The sequence below is a fragment of the Dryobates pubescens genome, chromosome 18, assembly GCF_014839835.1.
Source record: "Dryobates pubescens isolate bDryPub1 chromosome 18, bDryPub1.pri, whole genome shotgun sequence".
Taxonomy (NCBI): domain Eukaryota; kingdom Metazoa; phylum Chordata; class Aves; order Piciformes; family Picidae; genus Dryobates; species Dryobates pubescens.
This window is the reverse complement of record NC_071629.1, coordinates 3,318,815-3,338,744: the sequence shown is the minus strand read 5'-3', so window position 1 is coordinate 3,338,744 and position 19,930 is coordinate 3,318,815. Positions and strand designations below refer to the sequence as shown.

Below are 19,930 nucleotides of genomic sequence, written 5' to 3'. Positions count from 1 at the left end.
GCCTTGCTCCAGATTAAGCCACTCAGACAATTAGCAAAGACTCTGTTCAGTGGTGATAAAAGCCTCCCAGGTTCTCTCAGTGTTGCACAGTGACAAAACAAAACAGGGCAATGGGCTCCACAAACTGGAACCCAAGAGGTTCTATCAGAAGGTGAGAAGAAACTTCCTTACTGTGAGGCTGCTGGAGCCCTGGCCCAGGCTGCCCAGAGAGGTTGTGGAGTCTCCTTGTCTGGAAATATCCCAACCCCACCTGGACATTGTGATCCTGGGCAAGCTGCTGTGGGTGCCCTGCTTGGGCAGGGAGTTGGAACAGGTGAGCTCTAGGGGATGCTTCCACCCTGATCCATGCTGGGATTCTGTGCAAGCTGTATGCAAAGCCAGCAAAAGCAGTTGATTTAAGCAGTTGCATTGAAGCCATCAAAACACCCTGAGCAATGGCATCTGTGGGCCCTGCAGCTGACCACCAGGCAGCTGAGGCTGCCACAGGCAGTCTGCTCAGTGTGGCAGGTCTGCAGGGGGATGGTGCAGGCTGAACTCCCGAGCCAGGACATCAGCCCCATCATTCTCTTGTACCCTATGTGTCAGAGCATGCAGCACTCCTGCAAGCTACCCACACTGCCTCCAGCTCTTCCCTCTCTTCTGGCACTTTCTGTCCTCCAAAATGCATCCTCACACCTGCCCTGTTTTCAGCCAGCTTTTCCTTTCCATCTGGAGGGCAGGCCCTGGGTCTGGCACCGGCAGAGGACATTCCTCCAAGCCTGGTGGAGGCTTGTTTTCAGCCTTCCTCTCTTCCAGCATCCCTTGCCCACACAGTCCCTCCCCATCCTTCAGCTCAGGAGGTGGCTGAGTGAGGGATTTGTAGCTTTCTGGAGAGCTCCATCTGCCGTGGCTGTTCTGGGAGGAGCCTGTGAACCCACACGTAAATAATACCTTGTGTCATCACCGGTGGAGACATCAGTCCTTGGTACCCACGGAGCAGATGGGCTGGAGGAGTCTCAGCAGCATCCTTGGTGCTGCCAAGCAGCTAAGTGGCTGCATGTGTTGTCACTACACAGGAGAGTAATGTTGGGACACGGCAGGCTGCTGGCTGAAGGAGCGATGGAGTGGTGGAGCTGGAGTGAAACCACAGCTCATGGCTTATCCCTGCTTGCAGAAGCTGATGCAAGATGTGAGGCCCAGGATGGAGCCCACCAGAGACCAACACTTGGGTTTCCCTTCACCCCAAAGCCTCTGCTTGTGCATCCACCTGCCCCTAAGCTGGCTGCCCTGAACCCAGAAAGGATTTAGAGCACAAGAGTGAGGAGTATCCTCCAGCTTTGCCACTGTTAGATCTGCTCAGCAGTCTTACAAAATGGATTTTATCAGTCAGTCAAACTTTTGAGGGGTTGTTTTATCCAGCAGGGGTGCTTTAAGGCCCTAAAAATGTTCATGGGAGGAGAAAACCACCACCTGCCCAAGTGCCTTGTGATGCTGGTGTCTAGAGATGGGAGACAGGATAAGGAATGTCTGTGGAGGGCCATGGCCCAGCATGGCTGGCCCAAGGGCACCACCCTGTCATGTGCATTGAGGTCCATAAGTTTCTGCAAGACCTCTGACATAGCCAGTAACCCACAGCTTTGCTGGGAGGTGCAAGAAGAGGTCCACACAGCTTTTCTGGCTGCTGCCTGGATGGAGGCTGGGGGGGACACAGATTGCCCATTGGTGTTGTGTACCCGTGAATTATAAAGAGCTTGGATGTCCAGGCTGCACATCTTGGATCAAAGACATGCTGAGATGGCTTCATGGACATCACCATGGGCAGTCAAGCCTGGAGCAGCATCCACCTTCTGTTTCTGCAGCCTGAGAGGGAATGTGTGGCTGCTAAAACCAGGCTGGCATCCCAGAAATGGGAATCTGCATGTCCCAGCTGCCCCAGCTGCCCTCTGCTTGGCTGCAGGAGAGGATCTGCAGAGCAAAGGAGAGCTGAGAATACAAGGCTGTGTCTGTGGCTACATCACCTCTGAGAAAAGCACGTGGCTTGAATTGCTTCAAAGGATCTAGAGCACAGGGTATCTGAGGAGCAGCTGGGGGAGCTGGGGTTCTTTAGCCTGGAGAAAAGGAGGCTGAGCAGACATCTCATTGCTCTCTACAACTCCCTGAAAGGAGGCTGGAGCCAGGCAGGGTTTGGTCTCTTCTCACAAGGAGCAACTGATAGGATAAGAGTAAACAGCCTCAAGTTGTGCCAGGGAAGGTTTAGGTTGGATTTTTAGCCCCAGACAAGCTGCCCAGGGCAGTGGTGGAGTCACCATCACTCAAAGTGTTGAAAACATGCATCAATGTGGCACTTAGGGACGTGATGTAGTGGTGGACTTGGCAGAGTCAGGTTAACAGTTGGACCTGATCACAGGATCACAGAATTCACCAGGTTGGGAAAGACCTCAGAGATCATCCAGTCCAACCTATCACCCAACACCATCTGACCAACTCAACCATGGCACCAAGTGCCTCAGCCAGTATTATTTTAAACACCTCCAGGGGTGGTGACTCCAGCACCTCCCTGGGCAGCACATTCCCATGGCCAGTCTCTCTTGCTGGGAAGAATTTCTTCCTCGCATCCAGCCCAAACTGCAAAATTGCTTTAGAATCACAGAATCATAGAATTGTTGGGGTTGGAAGGGACCTCAAGGCTCAGGCAGCTCCAACCCCCCTGCCATGGGCAGGGACACCTCACACTGCAGCAGGTTGCTCACAGCCACCTCCAGCCTGGCTGCAAACACCTCCAGGCAGGAGGCTTCCACCACCTCCCTGGGCAACCTGTGCCAGGCTCTCACCACCCTCATGGGGAACAACTTCTTCCTGACATCCAATCTGCATCTACCCATTTCTAATTTTTTTTCCATTCCCCCACTCCTATCATTTCCTGACCCCCTGAACAGCCCTCACCTGACCCATTTCTCCCCTGTTTCCCCTCAAACCCAGAGCACCTGGGCTCTGTTGGAGTCTCCTCCCACCCCAGGTGTGGCCACTTTGCCCTCCCCACCCACTGCCCTATTTAATCCCCTCCAGGAAGGGCAGCAGCCCTAAGCTGAGCCCTTCTGGGCTGGAGGATCCTCCTCTCATCTCTGGTGAGTGCCCCTGGTGCACACTGGGTGATGGTGGTGGTGACAACAAAGGCCGGGGGGCCTGGTGGCCCCCCGGTTGTTAGGGCCAGGTTTGGTGACTCCTCCAACATCACCCACGGGTGCTGGCTGGGGCTGCTGGCTGGGGCTGAGCTGCTCTGGGTAGGATCTTGGCTGGTTGAGGGTCTTGCCCCTGGCTCTGGGATGGCTGCAAAAAGGGTGGTGGTGACCTGTTCATCTTGGGGAGTTTTATCGTCTTACCTGCCCTCCATCCCTCAATTTATTCTTCAATCTATTTGGGTCAGAAATTGCTTTGTACAGCTCCATGGTCCTTAGGTCTATGCCTTAGCTTCTAATGACCTTGGAGGTCTTTTCCAACCTTGCTGATTCCATGGGACTACAAAACCTTCCCCACTCTCATGGTTGCATCCAGCTGCCCAAGCTGATGGATAAATGGCCCTGGCAGCAAACCTGCCCTCTCCTTCCTGCCTCATCAGCCTCAACCCCACCACAACAAACAACTCGAAGTGTCTGGGTTTGTAACCAGCTCCCACTTTGCAAGTTGGAAAACTTGTTTTTGTGGCATGTCTTTTTCTCCCTGGAACTTTGTGCCTCTGCTTTAGCTCATCAGGAGTGTTTGAGGCCTCATTGAAAGCGATTCTGTGGCTGCTTTCTGGAGGAGAAGCGCGTCGCTGCCTGCCCCGCTCGCATCTGCCACGGAAACAAAGAGATGATGTTCTGCACCTGTCCCTGCTTCCCAACCAGCTGAAGTGAAGCTCTGCTCCACGGGCTCTGAACAAAGTGCAGGCAATGAGTCAGTATGGAAATCAGCCTGGCTTCTTTTGAACTCCTTTCTGTGGCAGCACAAGAGGCTCGCTTCTGTGGGGGGATGCATATGGTGTGGCTCTTCCCGAAGCTGCTTCTTCCACTGCTTTCTCACCAGCTCTGAGACAAAAGGAGAAAATGCTGCCTTTCTCCCCTGCCTGTGATACTGCTGCACATCTGCTCTGGCCACTAGTTAACAACTTACAAACTTTAGCTGGGCATGGGTCAAACACAAGGAAAGGGAACTCGCAGAGAGATGTCTCAAGCCCTTCAGATGTCCCTTCCGACCCAAACCATTCCAGGACTCTGTGCTGTTCCAGTGGTCCATTCAAAAGGGGAAGCCTGATGAGAAGGGCACGAAGCTGCATGCCAGTAGAAAGCAGCCAATTCAGATGTGGCACCTATGCTTTCAAAAAGACTATATAACTTTTCTGTATAACGTAATAAAAGTCTTTGTCTGCTTACATCTTGTCCTGAAAGCATTGCTTGAGATGATTAGAACATGTAATTAAGGATAAGGACAGGCTGAAGGAGCTGAGTTTGTTCAGCCTGCAGAGGGGAAGGCTCCAGGGAGACTTAACAGCAGCCTTCCAGTACCTGAAGGGGGCTACAAGAAGGCTGCAGAGGGACTGTTTGCAAAGGCCTCCAGGGATAGGACGAGGGACAATGGTTTGAAATGAGAGAAAAAGATTTAGATTGGATGTTAGGAACAAGTTCTGCACCATGAACACTGCAACAGGCTGCCCAGGGTGGTGGTTGAGGCCCCATCCCTGGAGCTATTTAACATCAGGCTTGACAAGGTTCTGAGCAACCTGATGTAGTTGAGGATGACCCTGCTGACTGCAGGGGGGGTGGACTGGGTGAGCTTTGGAGGTTCCTTCCAGCCCAAACCGTTCTTTGATCTTTACAGGAAAAAGAACCAACCCTGAAACTACTTCAGAATCAGACAGAGGAAGAGTGGAAGAAGCTAAAAAGTACAGCAGACAGGTCAGAGAGGGGCATGCTGTGAGGGACTCCAGAGCTTTTGTGGCCACATTTGTCTCTGCTTCAGGATTTTCAATGGAAAACAGCCTTGCTTCAGAAAAAAATGGAAGCCCTCTGCTCTGAGGACAGGCTGAGAGAGTTGGAGTTGCCCAGCCTGGAGAACAGAAAGCTCCAAGGAGAGCTGCTTGTGACCTTTCAGTACTTATAGGGGCCAACAGGAAGATGAAGATAGACTTTTCAGTAGGGCCTGCTGTGACAGGACAAGGGGTGGTGGCTTTGACAAGGAGGATATTCAGACTAGACAAAAGGAAGAAATGTTTTACCTGGCCCAGGTTGCCCAGAGAGGTGGTAGCTGCCCCATCCCTGGACCCATACCAGGTCAGGCTGTTTCAGGCTCTGAGCAGCCTGCAAGGGCATTGGACTAGATGACCTTGAAAGGTCTCTTCCCACCCAAACCAGTCCACGATGCTGTGATACTGAAATAGGACACCTGGAACCACTTCAGCTGAGGATGCTGGGGCAAGGACTGGGGAAACTTTAGAAGCCTCCAGAAACTTCAGCAGCAGACTCACCAGTGCCTGCTGTCCATCCGAACCCATCCAGCCTCCTTTTGCACTCAGCATTCTGCACTCGCTCCCTTCCAGCAGAAGTTTGGTTTTTCAAGCCTTTTATCTCTGATCTGTCTTAAACAAACTCCATTTCCTTACAGTGAATAACTTGATACATCCCCAGCCACAGTAAACACAGCACTCTGGGGGCCTTGACTGCATCATATAAGCTATTTTTAAAGGGTGCTAATTGATTCTTTTGGAGAAAGTGCCTGCACAGAGCAAGCAGCCTGTGTATGCTGCTATCAAGATATTGTTTCTCTTCCCTGCTCCTCTATTCTTAAGATTCTCCACTCCAGTTATTCTCCTGGCAGGCTCTGTATAAAAGAAAACACACATAAAATTGGGTGATTTTAAAAGTAGCCCTTCCAGGGTTGAGCTGAGTGTCTTTTGACAGCAGTTAAGCCACCCTGCTTGCTGCCAGGGCATCTTCATCTCCTGGCATTCGCTGGTGACACGATGATTGCTCTCCCCTTATACACAGCTTCAGAATTAGATCCAGAGAGATCCACCTCCTGGAGCATGGATCCAGTGCGCAGGCAAAAGCCAGAGAATCACAGAACTGTCAGAGTGGGACCTCAAGGATCCCCTAGTTCCAGCCCCACTGCCATGGGCAGGGACACCTCATACCACAGCAGGTTGCTCACAGCTGCATCCAGCCTGGCTGCAAACACCTCCAGGCAGGAGGCTTCCACCACCTCCCTGGGCAACCTGTGCCAGGCTCTCACCACCCTCATGGGGAAGAATTTCCTCCTAACACCCAATCTGAATCTACCCACTTCAAGTTTTGCTCCATTCCCCCCAGTCCTATCACTACCTTAAGTCTCTCATCAGCTTTCTTGTAGCCCCCTTTGGACGCTGGGGGGCCACAATAAGGTCTCCTCAAAGCCTTCTCTAACCCCAGCTCTCAGTTTGTTTCTGTAGGAGGGGAGCTTCAGCCCTCTGAATCATAGAATGGTTTGAATTGGAAGGAGCCTTTGAAGCTCTTCCAGTTCAACCCTAAAAAGGCAGTGCAGGTCTGAGGAGCTGGCTTTGCTGAGGGCTGCACCAGGTCACCCAAGCACACACACAAAAAGAGGATTGCTTTTGGAACTACTCTTCCAGTCTCCCAACTTCATGTTTGACTCACATCTGAGAAACTCCTAACTGCCTTTCAACAATGAAATACAACTGAAAAGTGCTCTTCAAGGCCCAGGGAGTGATGTATTTTAGCAACTATGAATTATGACATTGACCACTGCTGTGTTGTTGCTTTCACCTGAAAGCCACCAAGTGAAGCCCCCAAGCTGTCAGCCAGTGCCTCCAGAGCTTTCCCCAGGCTTCAAGTTTATTTCTGCCCTAATGTTATGGAACATCTTGAGGGATGTAAGGGAAATGATGGCACTCACTCGCATTGCTCTTGTGAGGAATAAAACTCCCTGGGGCTTTCCTGGGGGGCAGAGGGGCCACCACCTTCTCCTACAGAACACAGATGCCAGAGTCTGGTTCCCAGAGAAGACTCCTCCAATGCAGAGAGCACACCTGAGCTGTAAGAGCAGCTTGGTGCTGACTGTGCTGCTGTTGTGAAATTCACTCTGAATTGTGTTGGTGGCAGGGAAGTTCAGTTTCACCCTTCAGCTTCTTGGGAAGGGGCAAAAAAAAATGTTGTGCAGTTGAAGTCAGGATGAGGATGTGGGAATGGCTCTGGATGGTTCAATAGAGAAGACCCAAGGAAAGGTCTTCAGTGTTTTGCAGCCCAAAGTTAGGAAGACACTTGCTGGAAGCAGCCACTGGAGCAAAAGGAGGAATCACAGCAGCAAAATGTCCCAGATGTGCCCCCTTTGGAGACCTTAGTCCTAAAGAACTGGAATCAGGAGGTGTCTCCATACACTGCAGGCAGAAAAACTGCTAAAGAAAGAACACCTGGCTTAGCTGCTGGAGGCTGGGCCCCAGACCATGGGGACAGGTCACAGAGCCAGACCTCGCTGTGCAAAACATGGGCACCAAGCAGAGCCAGCCAGCCCTGCCGTGACCCCACACCACACCAGTGCCTCTCCTTGGGCTGGGTGTGGGGATGGGAGGTGGTGCAAGGATGCTGGCTGCTCCTGACCAAACTGTGGAGAGGGTCAAAGAAAAGATGAGTTTCTGCCATGTTTTGGGACAAGTGCTGAACTGCAAATCCAGCAGCTGCCCCTGCAGCCTGAGGGCAGTGCGGGTGGAGGGCAAAAGCCTGCGTTTCCCCAGGACGTGCTCCCAGCTGCTGGGCACATCTGAAGGCTGCTCCAAAACGCCTGTGTTGAGCTCTGCCTGGCCCACATGCTGCTCTGCGTGGGGCAGGCAGGGTCTGCTGTGCTGGGGGCAGCAGCAGGGACTGTCCCCGCTCGAGAGGGACACGCTGCCCCATCGCCCTCCGCGCTGCTGCTGCGCTGCTCCCCGCGAGCGGGGCACGCAGCTATGAGTCAGGATGAATCAATGCCTGCTGGCAGCGAGGGACAGCTTGCTCTGCTCAGAGCCAGCCTGGCAGCTGGCTGGAGGACAGACAGGCTGAGGAGCAGCTCCCCCACATCACAGCTTTCTGCCATGTGGGCAACACCATGAGGCCAAGCAAAGGCCACGTGCAGCCCTCGCTGTGTGTTTGCTCGGTGAAAGAGGTGACAGAGTCCCAGAAATTCATCTTAGCACCTAGAATCATTGCATGTTTGGGGCTGGAAGGGACCTTTAAAGGTCATCTTGTCCAAACTCATAAGTTACCCCTTCCCTCCTTAGCAGAGTGTCAAACCCTCTGGAGCCTGCAGGTGCCTTTAACCTGCCAGCTAAATTACAGAGGTTGTGCCTTCTGAAATAAGGATGAGAATGACAACAGAGATCTAGGAGGAGCGAGAAAGAAGCCCCAGGTCTCAAGATGCGGTGAGCTCTCCCAGCAGATGTGTCTTGACAATGAATGCTACTGTGCACATCTGGAACAGCAAAACCAAAGACCCCCCTGACAGAAAGCACCTGCAGTGTCCTGCCCACGTTTGGTTGTGCCAGAGAGAAAAGCAAGTCCATCACCCTGCAATTGTCAGTCAACAGCTTCTTGTTATGAGGAGTTTAGACCCTTCTCTGTTTTGAAAAACAACCATGAATTACAGACAATTGCAGCTGGAAGAGACCTTTAAGATCATCAAGTCCAACTGTTAGCACTGCCAGGTCACCACTAAGCCACAGCCACACATCCACACAGCTTTGCAGTCCCTGCAGGAATGGGGACTCCATCACTGTCCTGGACAGCCTGCTCCAGGGCTTGGCAACCCTTCTGGGGAAGAAATTATTTCTAACATCCAATCTAAGCCTGGTGTACCTTGTGAAGCTGTTTCCTCTTGTCCCATCACTTGTTATGTGGGAAGAGAGACCAACCCCCACCCAGCTCCAGCCTCCTTTCAGGTCTATTCCATAGATGCCTTTGCCCCTTCACAATGGTTTTCAACACCAGGTTTCAGTAAGTGGTGCTTATTCAGGGCAACGAGACTACCTGTGGCTCAGGCTAAAAGCCTTGGTGAGACACCAGACTGGTGCTGATGGCCCTCAGCACCCAGCAGGTCCAGGAGCTCCCATCTAGTGCCTGTTTGGCAGCCAGCCCCCTCCAGAAAGGCAACACAAACAAAACCTGCACACATCAAGACATGCTCCAGGCATTGTTTCTGTTGTGTGTACATTACACAGCAGTAAAGGGATGTTGGGGGGAAGGACAAACCATTGAACTAAGGTGTAAATGGGAATGAGGGAGCCAGGCTCCTTGCCAGGATGGTGATCCACCCCTGGGTCACCTGCTGCATGACCTGAGATGCACACACAGCTACAGCAAGGATTGTGTGCTTGTACCACAGCTCAGAGGGGAGTTTTGTCACCTGGAATATCATTTGCTACAGCTTGGGAGCCTCGTACAGCGTGAAGAGGGTGATGGTGCCACATTATGGCCTATGTAGCTCTGAAAATATTCCTGGAAAGTTCCTTTGTTCCTGTGCCAGCTGCATGTCTGAGGCAATACACACACCCAAGCAGCTTAGCTAAACAAAATAGCAATGCTAGAGACAAGATGGCCCAGCACAGGGACTTTTCTCCATCCCACTGGCTGGTTACCATGCTCCTACCCAGTGGATGAGGTGACTCATGCCTTCACTTGGCTCTATTTTAAGACACCAGAGCATCCAGGCTCTGCCTGAGCTGGGGAATGTTTTGCTGTGCTGTAGCTCATTTGTACCTGTCAGCTCCAGTCACTTTCCTGTTTACTCTCACTAATGAAATGCCAGCATCAGGAGCGAGTGGTTCTGCTGCTTGGGTTTCAACATACACTCTCCACGGGGCCTCTGGACTCAGGTTTTTTGTCTGGGCTGTGCCTGCTGCACCTTGCCACCCTCCTCCACTTCAATAAAATCTGCCTTTCAAGCTGCTGCTGATCCTTTGCAGTGAAAAGCAGCCTGGGACTAGATGTTCTCCTCCAGCTTCTGCCAGCCTTCTTCCCCACACCTGTGCTCCTGCGAGCCCCCTTTCCCCACCAGCCATGGGAACAGCTTCTGCATCAGAAAACACTGTAGGAAAATACACATTAAATGGATGGAAATCTTGAAGGATGAGCTGCAAGCCAGTCCTTTAATGCTTGAAACAGACAGAAAGCAGCTCTGATCCTTTAATTAAACCCCAAAGCTGCTGGTGCCAGGCAGCTCCCCCAGCAAAGCTCTCCTGAGTTGTGCTGAGCTCCGAACTCCCTTCTCCTCGCACCGCTCCGGCGTGTGCTGGGAATAAAGAGGAATTTTGTCAGCTCTGTGCTGCAGTGTGTTACAATAGCAAATCACCAAGGGCTCAGCTGAGCACTGTGGCATTTGCTGTGCTTTGTCTGTGCCTGATGCAAACCCAGCAAAGCCAAGAAGGGAGTTGTGTAGCGAGAGCGAGGAGCAAACGTGAGGAAGGGTTTGAGGAGAAGTAAGCCAGGAACAAAGCAGTGGACCTGAATTTCTCTTCAGAATAGGCAAGGAAGCCAGCAGGAATGGGGAGATAGCTCAGAAAGGATGATTTCCAGAAGGCTGTGAGTGCCTGGTCTCATAGGAGGAGTCAGAACCACATCCCCTCAAGCTGAAAGCATCGTGTGTGTAGGGAATGCCATGGGATGAGGGTCATCTCAGGGGTACCAGGGATGCAGCTGCACTAAAGGGATGATACTTGCCATCAGTTTGCTCTGGCAAGTGGCACTTGCACACTGGGATGAGGCACAGGGGCTCCAGGTCCCTGCCCAAACCCTTGTGCAATGAATCAGCAAGTGTCAGGGAACAGAAACACAATTTTCTGAAGGAAATTGATAGTCATTTTTCTCCCTCTTAACCCAACCTGAACAATTCTCTATCCAGAGGCAGCAAAAGGCTTGGGGTTTGTAGAGATTGGCTACTAAGGCTTGTTGGGGTTTGGATGGTTGGTTGGTTGGTTTGGGGGGGTTGTTTGGGTTTTTTGGGGGAGGGTTGGTAGAGGTTGGCTACCCAGGCTGCATCTGCTTTGACAAAACTACTAAAGCCAGCCCCATTTGCAGAGAACTGGGCATTGGTGCACATGGCAAAGGCCAGAGGGGTTGCTTTGTTGTGAAAAAACCCAAACCAAAAACTAAATGAAACACTATCTGTGAAGCTTGGATCACAGCACAGCTTCCCTTCAGGGGCCACTGAAAGACCTGGTTAATACTGTGGCCTCCCTGGGCAGCAAAGGTGACTCTGCAGCCCACTGCAAAGAAAAGCCAAGACACTGTCATCATCTCTGTGTTACACCACAGCCGCTGTGACTCACTCCTCCGAGTGCATTAATGATGCAGATTGCTGGTGACAGTATCAAACTGTCCCCTGGATGTGTCTTGAAGCTTTAGAGATAGCAGTTAAGAACCAGATCGTCCCTGGAGATGTTATTATCTACTTGTCTCATCATCAGATGCTAATGTGAGATCCTGGCAGACTGTGATGTGCCTCCTTCCTTTCCATTCAGGAGTGGCTTGATGGGAGAGTTGTGAGCGCAATAAACAGTCACAAATCCCTTTCCTCTCTCTCCTATCATGAGTGCTTTGTCCTCTTGGCTGAGAAGAGACCATAAATCAGCCTCAGTGAAGAACTTCTCCAGGTCTCTGCTTGGGAAAACAAAGAGATTTGTGCAAACAAGGCTTCAGGCTCTGGTGAACAGGAATTTCCAGTCTGAGCTGCCTGGCCTGATGTTTGCCTGATGGTTTGGCCCAGCCTGAGCCAAGTAGGGCAAGCAGCTGGTCCTCCTTGGCTTCTGCACGTCCCCACCACAGCACTGACCCACTGAAATCTCACTTTGGATTTGTTCCCATGATTGTGCAAAGGATCAGAAGGGCTCAACCAGGCTGTTGACAGGCACATAAGCTTTGTGATGCTGCCTGTGGGAGCAGCCTCCCTGTTAGCAGCAGCCAAAGAGACCCAAATATGGAATTTTCCACATACATATTCCTGTGAGAAGTGTGGATTGAGGAACTCCACCAGCAGTCACAGAATCACAGAGCTCTGGAGGTCATCCAGTCCGACCCCTCTGCTACAGCAGGGTCACCCACAGCAGCTTGCCCAGGATCACAATGGCCAGGCAGGTTTGGAAGCTCTCCAGAGAGAGATTCCTCTGCCCTCTCTGGGCAGCCTGTTCCAGGGCTCTGGCACCCTCACAGCAAAGAAGTTTTTCCTCATCTTCAGATGGAACTTCTTGGGTTCCAGTTTGTGCCTGTTGTCTCTTCTCCCATTGCTGGCCCCATCCTCTTCCCCTCACCCTTTAAATGCTGATTAACATCAAGAACATCTCCTTTCAGTTTGCTCCTCCCCAGGCTACACAGCCCCAGGTCTCAGCCCTTTGTCCTCAAAGAGAAGCTCCAGGCCCCTCAGCATCTTTGTAGCCTTCACTGGACTTTCTCCAGCAGTTCTCTGACTCTCTTGAACTGGGGAGCCCAGAACTGGTCACTCCAGATGTGGCCTCAAGTAGGGAGGGGGAGGACAATCTCCCTTGAACTGCTGGCCAGACTGTTCTTAATGCCTCCCAGGAGACCACTGGCCTTCTTGGCCACAAGAGCACATTGCTGGCTCATGGCTACTGCCCTCATGAAGGAAAACCAGCCAGCCAGCCCACTGGTCAGTTGCCTAATCAGGTAACTAATCACTTAGCACAAGGTTTTAGAGTTCCACCCTTAACCCAGCATCAAGCCTTGCTGTAAGCTGAAGACTTTTTTTCTGCTGCTTGAAATTAATTGGTGACAAAACCATTTCAAGGCAGGGCAGGAAATTAAGCAAATGTGGTGTGCTCGTTAGTGATCAGTTTGATGGCTTCCAGTTCACCACTCCTGGCAGTGGAGCTGTGAGGAACAGTGCTCTGGGCTTGCCATTCCCCCAAGCCTGGGTGCGAAACGCTGCTCCGCGCAGGGCTCCCCCGTGCTGGAGCAACACATCCCTGGAGACCCACTAGAAGGCAGTGTTGGAGAAAACTTCATAGGAACTCCTTCAGAAACCTGCAGGTCCACAAACCACAGGAGAAAACTCTCTAAGAGAGGGAACCATGTGGGAAAAAACCCAACATGAACTGCTTGCAGTTACCCAGCCTGGAGAAGAGAAGGCTCCAAGGAGACCTTATTGTGGCCTCAGTGCTTCAAGGCGCCTGAGAGAAAGATGGGGACAGACTTCTTAGCAGGTCCTGTTGTGACAGGACAAGGGGGGGTGGGTTTGAACTGAAAGAGGGAGATTGAGACCAGACAGAAGGGAGAAAGTTTTCATGATCAGGGCAGTGAAGAGGTGGTAGATGCTGCATCCCTGGAACCATCCCAGGTCAGGTTGTGAACTACAGGGCTTTGAGCTCCTGTAGTTGCAGATGTCCCTGCAGGGGGTGGGGGACTAGATGAGGCTTTAAAGTCCTTTCCCACCCAAATGATTCCATGATTCTATGGTGCTATGATTCATCCCAAATTATTCCTGATAGATTTTGCAGGACTCAGCTGCTGAAAGAGGCATGAAGATCAAACTTCATCCCTGCCAAGGAAATCCAACACTATTTTAACACTGCAAACACAACATCTTTCATGCCAGGGAGAGAAACACCCTTGGCAAGGATCTGAAATGGAGTGGTGACCTGCTCCATGTTGCCCATACAGGTCAGGCTGCTGGGCCACCAAAGACAGCCAAGTGAGCACCAAAATGGCACCGAAATGAGCCCAATTTGCCAATAAAGCCCAAGGGTGGACTTCCCAAACTGTTACTGGAGTGACCAGAAGTGGCTTCCCTGGATTCCTTGGCAGCAGAATTCCTGAAGCCCTCCTCCTGCAGAAATGCTGGTGAGCCAGCTCGCTGTGCTCTTCCCAGGCAGACAGCAAGCAGAAGATATTTGATGAGCTCTATGAATAGAGTTGTTGATTCACTGGAAAACACAGGAAAGTCTGGGGGAAAAAAACAAATCAAGTCAATTTAAACTGCTGACACATTTCTGTATGGGGGAATGAGGTGTAAAAAGTGTTTTGAAGCAGTGCAATAACTTGGTAGCCCACACAGAAGAAGGAGTTTCTGGTCTGATGCTAAGTACATTCCAAATACAAAATGCAAAAGCAGCGTGGGCAGCAGATGGAGAGAGGGGGTCTGACACTTTGCTCTGGGAAGGGAAGGGGATGGGATGGGATGAGATGGGATGGGATGGGATGGGATGGGATGGGATGGGATAGAATAGAATAGAATAGAATAGAATAGAATAGAATAGAATAGAATAGAATAGAATAGAATAGAATAGAATAGACCTCACCTGCAGTATTGTGTCCAACTCTGGGACCCTCAGCACAGGAAGGACATGGACCTGAAGGAGAAGGTCCAGAGCAGGCCATGAAAATGATCAGGGGGCTGGAGCACCTCTGCTACAAGGACAGGCTGAGGGAGCTGGGGGTGTTCAGCCTACAGAAGAGAAGGCTTTGGGGAGACCTAATAGCAGCCTGCCAGTACCTGGAGGGGGCTACAAGAAGGCTGCAGAGGGACTGTTTGCAAAGGCCTGCAGGGACAGGATGAGGCACAATGGTTTGAAATGAGAGCAGATTCAGACTGGATGATAGGAACAAGTTCTGCACCATGAGGGTGGGGGAACACTGCAGCAGGTTGCCCAGGGAGGTGGTGGAGTCCCTGAAGAAGTGTGCAGATGTGGCACTTCAGGACGTGGTTTAGTGGTCGTGGTAGTTGGGTTATGGTTGGACTTAATGATCTTAAAGGTCTTTCCTAGCCTTAATGATTCTATGATCTTCCAAGGTCCCTTCCAAGCCCTAATATTCTGTGTGATTCTCAACAATTTCTTCCCCAGGAGGGTTCCCAAGCCCTGCAATGGGCAGTGGTGGAGTCTCCGTTCCTGAAGGGGTTTCAAAGCTGTGTAGATGTGGTTCTGAGGGACATGGGTTAGTGGTGACCCAGCAGTGATAGGTTAAGAGCTGTACTTAATGATCCTAAAGGTCTTTTCCAGCCTAAATCATTCCATGACCCTCTGATCAAACCCAGCATTTGAACCGGAGCGGAGTCCTCCTCTCTGGCTCTCTGATCAGGGGTGGCTGATGGCTGAAGCTGTGATAATCTACCTTGCCTGAAACAAGATTTCTATTAGGGTGATTAAATCCTTCAGGAATTATTTGCTTGTTGAAATGTCAGTGGAAAGATTTTATACTCCTCCAAAAAAAAAAGTCATCTGCAGTGACATTTCCTTAACTGAAAGGCTCTGCAAGTGGAAAGCAGTGCGTGCTGCCAGCACAGGTATAAAGATTGCTACTTTTAAGGCAGCTCTTTTTAACACCTTCTACCCCAAAGTGCCCCTTTCAGTGACTCCCATTCTGAATGTGTCCTTACAGAGCAGAGCCAAGGGGGCTGGGGATCCTTGTTTTAACTTCACATGTTTGGCTTCCCCCAGTGTCACCCTTGGAAAGTGAACTTTCTACACAGACGCTGCTCATGTGAGGAATAATCAGAATGGTTAAGGCAGGTTCTCTGCCTTGCCTCCATCCCCTCCAAGAACATTCATATGCTCCAAATGAAGGCCCAGCCTTTACTCAGAAGAGGAAGGAAACTTCCCCATCCTGCTGAATGCCCACACTCACATCACAGTATTATTACTTGCTTTGCTACACAGCAAACAGCCTCTGTCTGAGGCCAATATTTAGGGACAGGCAAAGCAAGTGTCAGAAAAGAAGTGAGACATTCACTCCTAAAGTCTCATAAGCTGCTGAAGACAGGTCTGCTCTGAGGGGCAAAGTTTCTCCTCTTTTCCTCAGAATCACAGAATGTTAGGGGTTGGAAGGGACCTCCAGAGATCATTGGGTCCAACCCCCCTGCCAAAGCAGGATCACACAGGAACACATCCAGGCTGGCTTTGAAAGCTTCCAGAGAAGGAGACTCCACGACCTCTCTGGGCAGCCTGCTCCAGGGCTCTGTCACCTTCACAGTAAAGTTTCTCCTCATGCTGAGGTGGAACCTCCTGTGTCCCAGCTTATATCCATTATTCCTGAAAAAAAGCCTCTCCCCTTCCTCTTGGCACCCACTCCCCAGATACTGATAGACATTGATCAGATCCCCTCTCAGCCTTCTCTTCTCCAGACTAAAGAGCCTCAGTTCCCTCGGTCTTTCTTCACAGGAGAGATGTTCATCTCCCTTAGTCATCCTCATAGCTCCTGCTTCTTTAACTTCCCACCCATCCCCATCACACAAATCAGGGCTATTTCCATGCTAATTCTGTATGCAAGACGGGCTGCTGCTGCCTGGGTAGGAGCCAGCGCTCAGGGATCCTCACCTCCACGGCAGGCTGCTGTGCTCCCTGCAAACCCCTGTCACAGCATGCCCCGGCTCAAAGCACAGAGGGCACCACAGGGCTTTCTTTCCTGTGTTGTGTGGATAATCATTGACCGAGCAGCTCAACCAGTTCTGCAGGGCTGCTTCCTGCTGACCCAAGCCAGGGCTCAGTTTCTGCTCCTGGGCTACCTGCTGCAAAGAAAAAACCCACCCACGCTCCAGAGCTTCTTCAGAAATCGTTTTATTGAGGCTCAGACAGAGATAAAAACAAACCTAAGGGTGGCCAAGACAGTTGGGACCTGACCCCAGACACTGCTGTGACACAAAGGGACCTACATGAAGAGTTCCTGAGAAATGTAACCAGCCCCTAACTGTAGAGGTCTGGGGAAGTTCAGGTGGTAGTGTGGGGTCCAGAGGAAAGGGATACAGCCAGACTCCAACAGATGTGTGACACTGGCTGGGTTAGCAACAGGCAGGGTGAAGAGCGAGCCCATCTCCTCCAAAAAACCCTGCATCATTTGCATGAGGGTGTCACCTCGTGGTGTCACCCCACGGGTGAGCCATGCAGGACACTCAGCCACCCAGCCCAGGTCTGACTGCCTGTGTGCAGACCAGCAGCACTGAAAACACAACAGTGCTGCCTGTGAAAAACACCCAGGAAGGGGAGAAAGTGGAGAGAATAAAGATTCAGGCATGGTGGAGGAGCCTTTGAGCTGCTCCACAGTGACACCAAGCCATCAGGTTCCCTCGCACACAGCACACGTGTGCCAAAACCTTCAACAGCCTCTTCTGTCTCCTCTGCTTAGCATTAAAAGTGCTCTGCCTTGCTGGGTGCTGGAGTGCTTTGGGTGCAAATGTGGTCTCCAAGCCATTGTACAAGGTGCATGTGGTCCCTGTGCCATTGTGCAAGGCGTGTGTGGTCCCCACGCTGCCATGCAAGGCAAGCACAGTACCTGCATCACTGTGCAAGGTGTGCATGGTCCCTGTGCCATCCTACAACGAGCGTGGTCCTTGAGCCCTCGTGCAAGGTTTGTGCGGTCCCCATGCTGCCACGTGAGGTCTGCACTGTCCTTGAGCCCTCGTGCAAGGTGTGAGTGGTCCCTGCCCCTCTGTGCAAGAGGTACAAGACAGCAGCAGCCTCTTGTGAAACCGTTGCAGGCCAGCAGCAGCCTCTGGCGGCACTGGTTTTGCACAGAGGTGGGGAAACGCATGGGTCAGGGTGCTGGCAGGGCACAGGCTCAGCGGAGGGTGCCGCCGAGGCAGGGCAGGCAGGCGCAGCAGGCGCAGAGGCTGAGCAGAGCGGTCAGCAGGGCCGAGAGCCGCGACGGCCGCTGGTACTTGATGGCCTTCTTCACCTCGCCGCCGCTCTGGGCGATGTAGTCGAGGGTGCGCAGGACGTGGTGCTCTACGCTGTCGGCGGCGCCGTGCTGCTCGGCCTGCAGCCCCTCCAGCTGCAGGAACAGCCCGTGCAGCTCCACCATCTGCATCTCCAGCTCCAGCAGCTGCCGCTGGCGCATCTCGGCCAAGGCCAGGTGCCGCTTGGCCTCGAGACCCTCCAGGTCCCGGCCCACGATGCGGGGCGCCTCGGGGCTCTCAGCTAGTTGGTCCAAGTCCTTGGCCCCCAGGTGGATGCCCGCCAGCTCGGCCTGCCTCTTGATCTGCTCCTTCAGCCTGTGCCGGTAGCGGTTCTCCCGGGCGTAGTGGCGGGCGAGGGTGGCGTGGTAGCGCCGCAGCAGCAGCCACAGCTGGGTCTGGCGGATCCGGGGGCTGGCTCGCCCCGGTGCCCGCTCCGGTGCCAGCGGCAGAGAGCCCAGCTGGGGCTGCAGGGCCATGGCCTCCCGAGCAAAGGTGGCTCTGGCAGCGCCAAGCTCCAGCTTCTCCCGGACGACGCTGTCCTCGGAGGTGCAGCACAGAACCTTCTGCTGCATCTTGTCGATGCTGTCAGAGAGCTGCTCCAGCCGGTCCAGCGCCTGCCAGAGCTTGGCCGCCTCCTGCAGAGCCTGGCTGACGGGGTTGGCATCGTCCCCGACCAAGGCTGGGTTGTCGAAGCACATGGAATCCTCATGCAAGCCCCCCTCGGCCGCGGCTCTCTGCCGCAGCTCCGCCAGCCGGTCCCTCATGCTCTGCGCCGGTCCCTCATGCTCTGCACCGGCCACCGGCACCCTCCGTGGGGCAGGTGACACATGAGGGAGGGGAGGCACGAAGCTGGAGCTCCCTGCGTCAACGGGAAGCTCTTAAAAACCTTCTGTCCCGGTGCCCGAGCAAATATTGATGGAGGAGGGCAGCTTGTCCTGCGTCAGCTGCCGGGCTGGACCCCACCGCCCCGAGCCACCGGCAGGGAGAGCAAAGAGGTTCTGCGAGAGGCAGAGCGGGAGGCAGGCAGCCTGGGCGGGAGGGCTGCCAGCACCACCAGCGTCACGGGAGAGGCTCTCCTGGCTCAACCTCTGATCCTCCCCCTCCTAAAACAAAGGGCTTTTATTCATCGAGAAACAAGAAGCCCCAAAGTCTGGGCTGCCAGGGCTGTGCCTGCAGCCTCCTCTCCCCATGGTGGTACTTGCATCCTGCACCCCAAAAAGGCCCTCAGACAGCTCTGAAGGAAGGCAAGGCATGCAAACACACAGCGGTCTGCCATGGAACGTGCCTCAGAAAGCAGCTCCTGATAAGGATTTAACAACTGAAGGGCAAATCACCCTACTTCGGTACCTGCTTTGAACTGAGCTGATGGGATGGAGGCAGAGCTTGCCTTCCCCTGTTCTGGGTGATGCTGGCAAGGCTCTGAAAGCCAGACAGTGCCCCAGCATTGCTAAGACCACCAGCAGTGCCCTGCAGATGAGAAGCATCCCACATGAAGCTGACAGGGAGATGGAAGAGGGTGCTTTGGGGGGTTCCAGGCTGGAAATGAGTGTTGGGATACCAGAGCTGTCCTGCACATGAGGGCAAGGGAGCATTTTAGCCCACACACTGCTGAAATGCATCAAACCCACAAATTCATTCTGAAACACCTGCAAAACTTGCCTCTGAACAAAAACCAAAAGAAGGTGCTACAAAATGCATTTCAGAGAGTCACAGATTGCACTGGGCTGGAAAGGATCCTCGAAGGTCATCTTGTCCAACCCCCCTGCAGTCAGCTGGGACACCTCCAACTACATGAAGTTGCTCAGGGCCCCAGCGCTTGACCTTGAATGCCTCCAGGGATGGGGCCTCTCAGGGCAACCTCTTGCAGCATTTCACCACCCTCATTGTGCAGAACTTGTTCTCTACCACATCAGTATCTTGCCTCATGTGTTTCAGAACATGTTTGATCACATCTGACCTCAGTGCAGGATGTTTTGGCACATGATGACACCTATAAAGTGGGTAATAGACACCTATCATCTGATACCTACGGGAGTGACAGCAAGGGTGGCTTGACAGAGGAAAGCAGCTCTGAAGAGTGTGATTCCTCCCAATTCCCCTTCATGGATGCCCTTAGAAGGGGAGCTCCAGCATTAGTGCAAACCAAGTTTCATTTTGGTCTCTGTAACCAACAAGGTCAAGAGAAGAAAATAAAACAATCCCTTCTGTTCCTGAGGCCTGGGGAATGCAATCTGAACCCGACAGGAATTTCCATGTGCCCCTATTTCAATCAGTGCAA

At 52.6% G+C, this 19,930-nt stretch overlaps 1 protein-coding gene across 1 annotated transcript; it reads right to left on the bottom strand.

The window, feature by feature from the left end:
* Positions 1–17,485: 17,485 nt before the first annotated feature.
* LOC128898102 (syntaxin-1A-like) lies at positions 17,486–18,422 on the bottom strand. Its single transcript, XM_054169656.1, has one exon. The coding sequence runs from the start codon at positions 18,414–18,416 to the stop codon at positions 17,535–17,537; it is 882 nt and encodes a 293-aa protein (XP_054025631.1). The 5' UTR covers positions 18,417–18,422; the 3' UTR covers positions 17,486–17,534.
* Between the last annotated feature and the right edge of the window lie 1,508 nt (positions 18,423–19,930).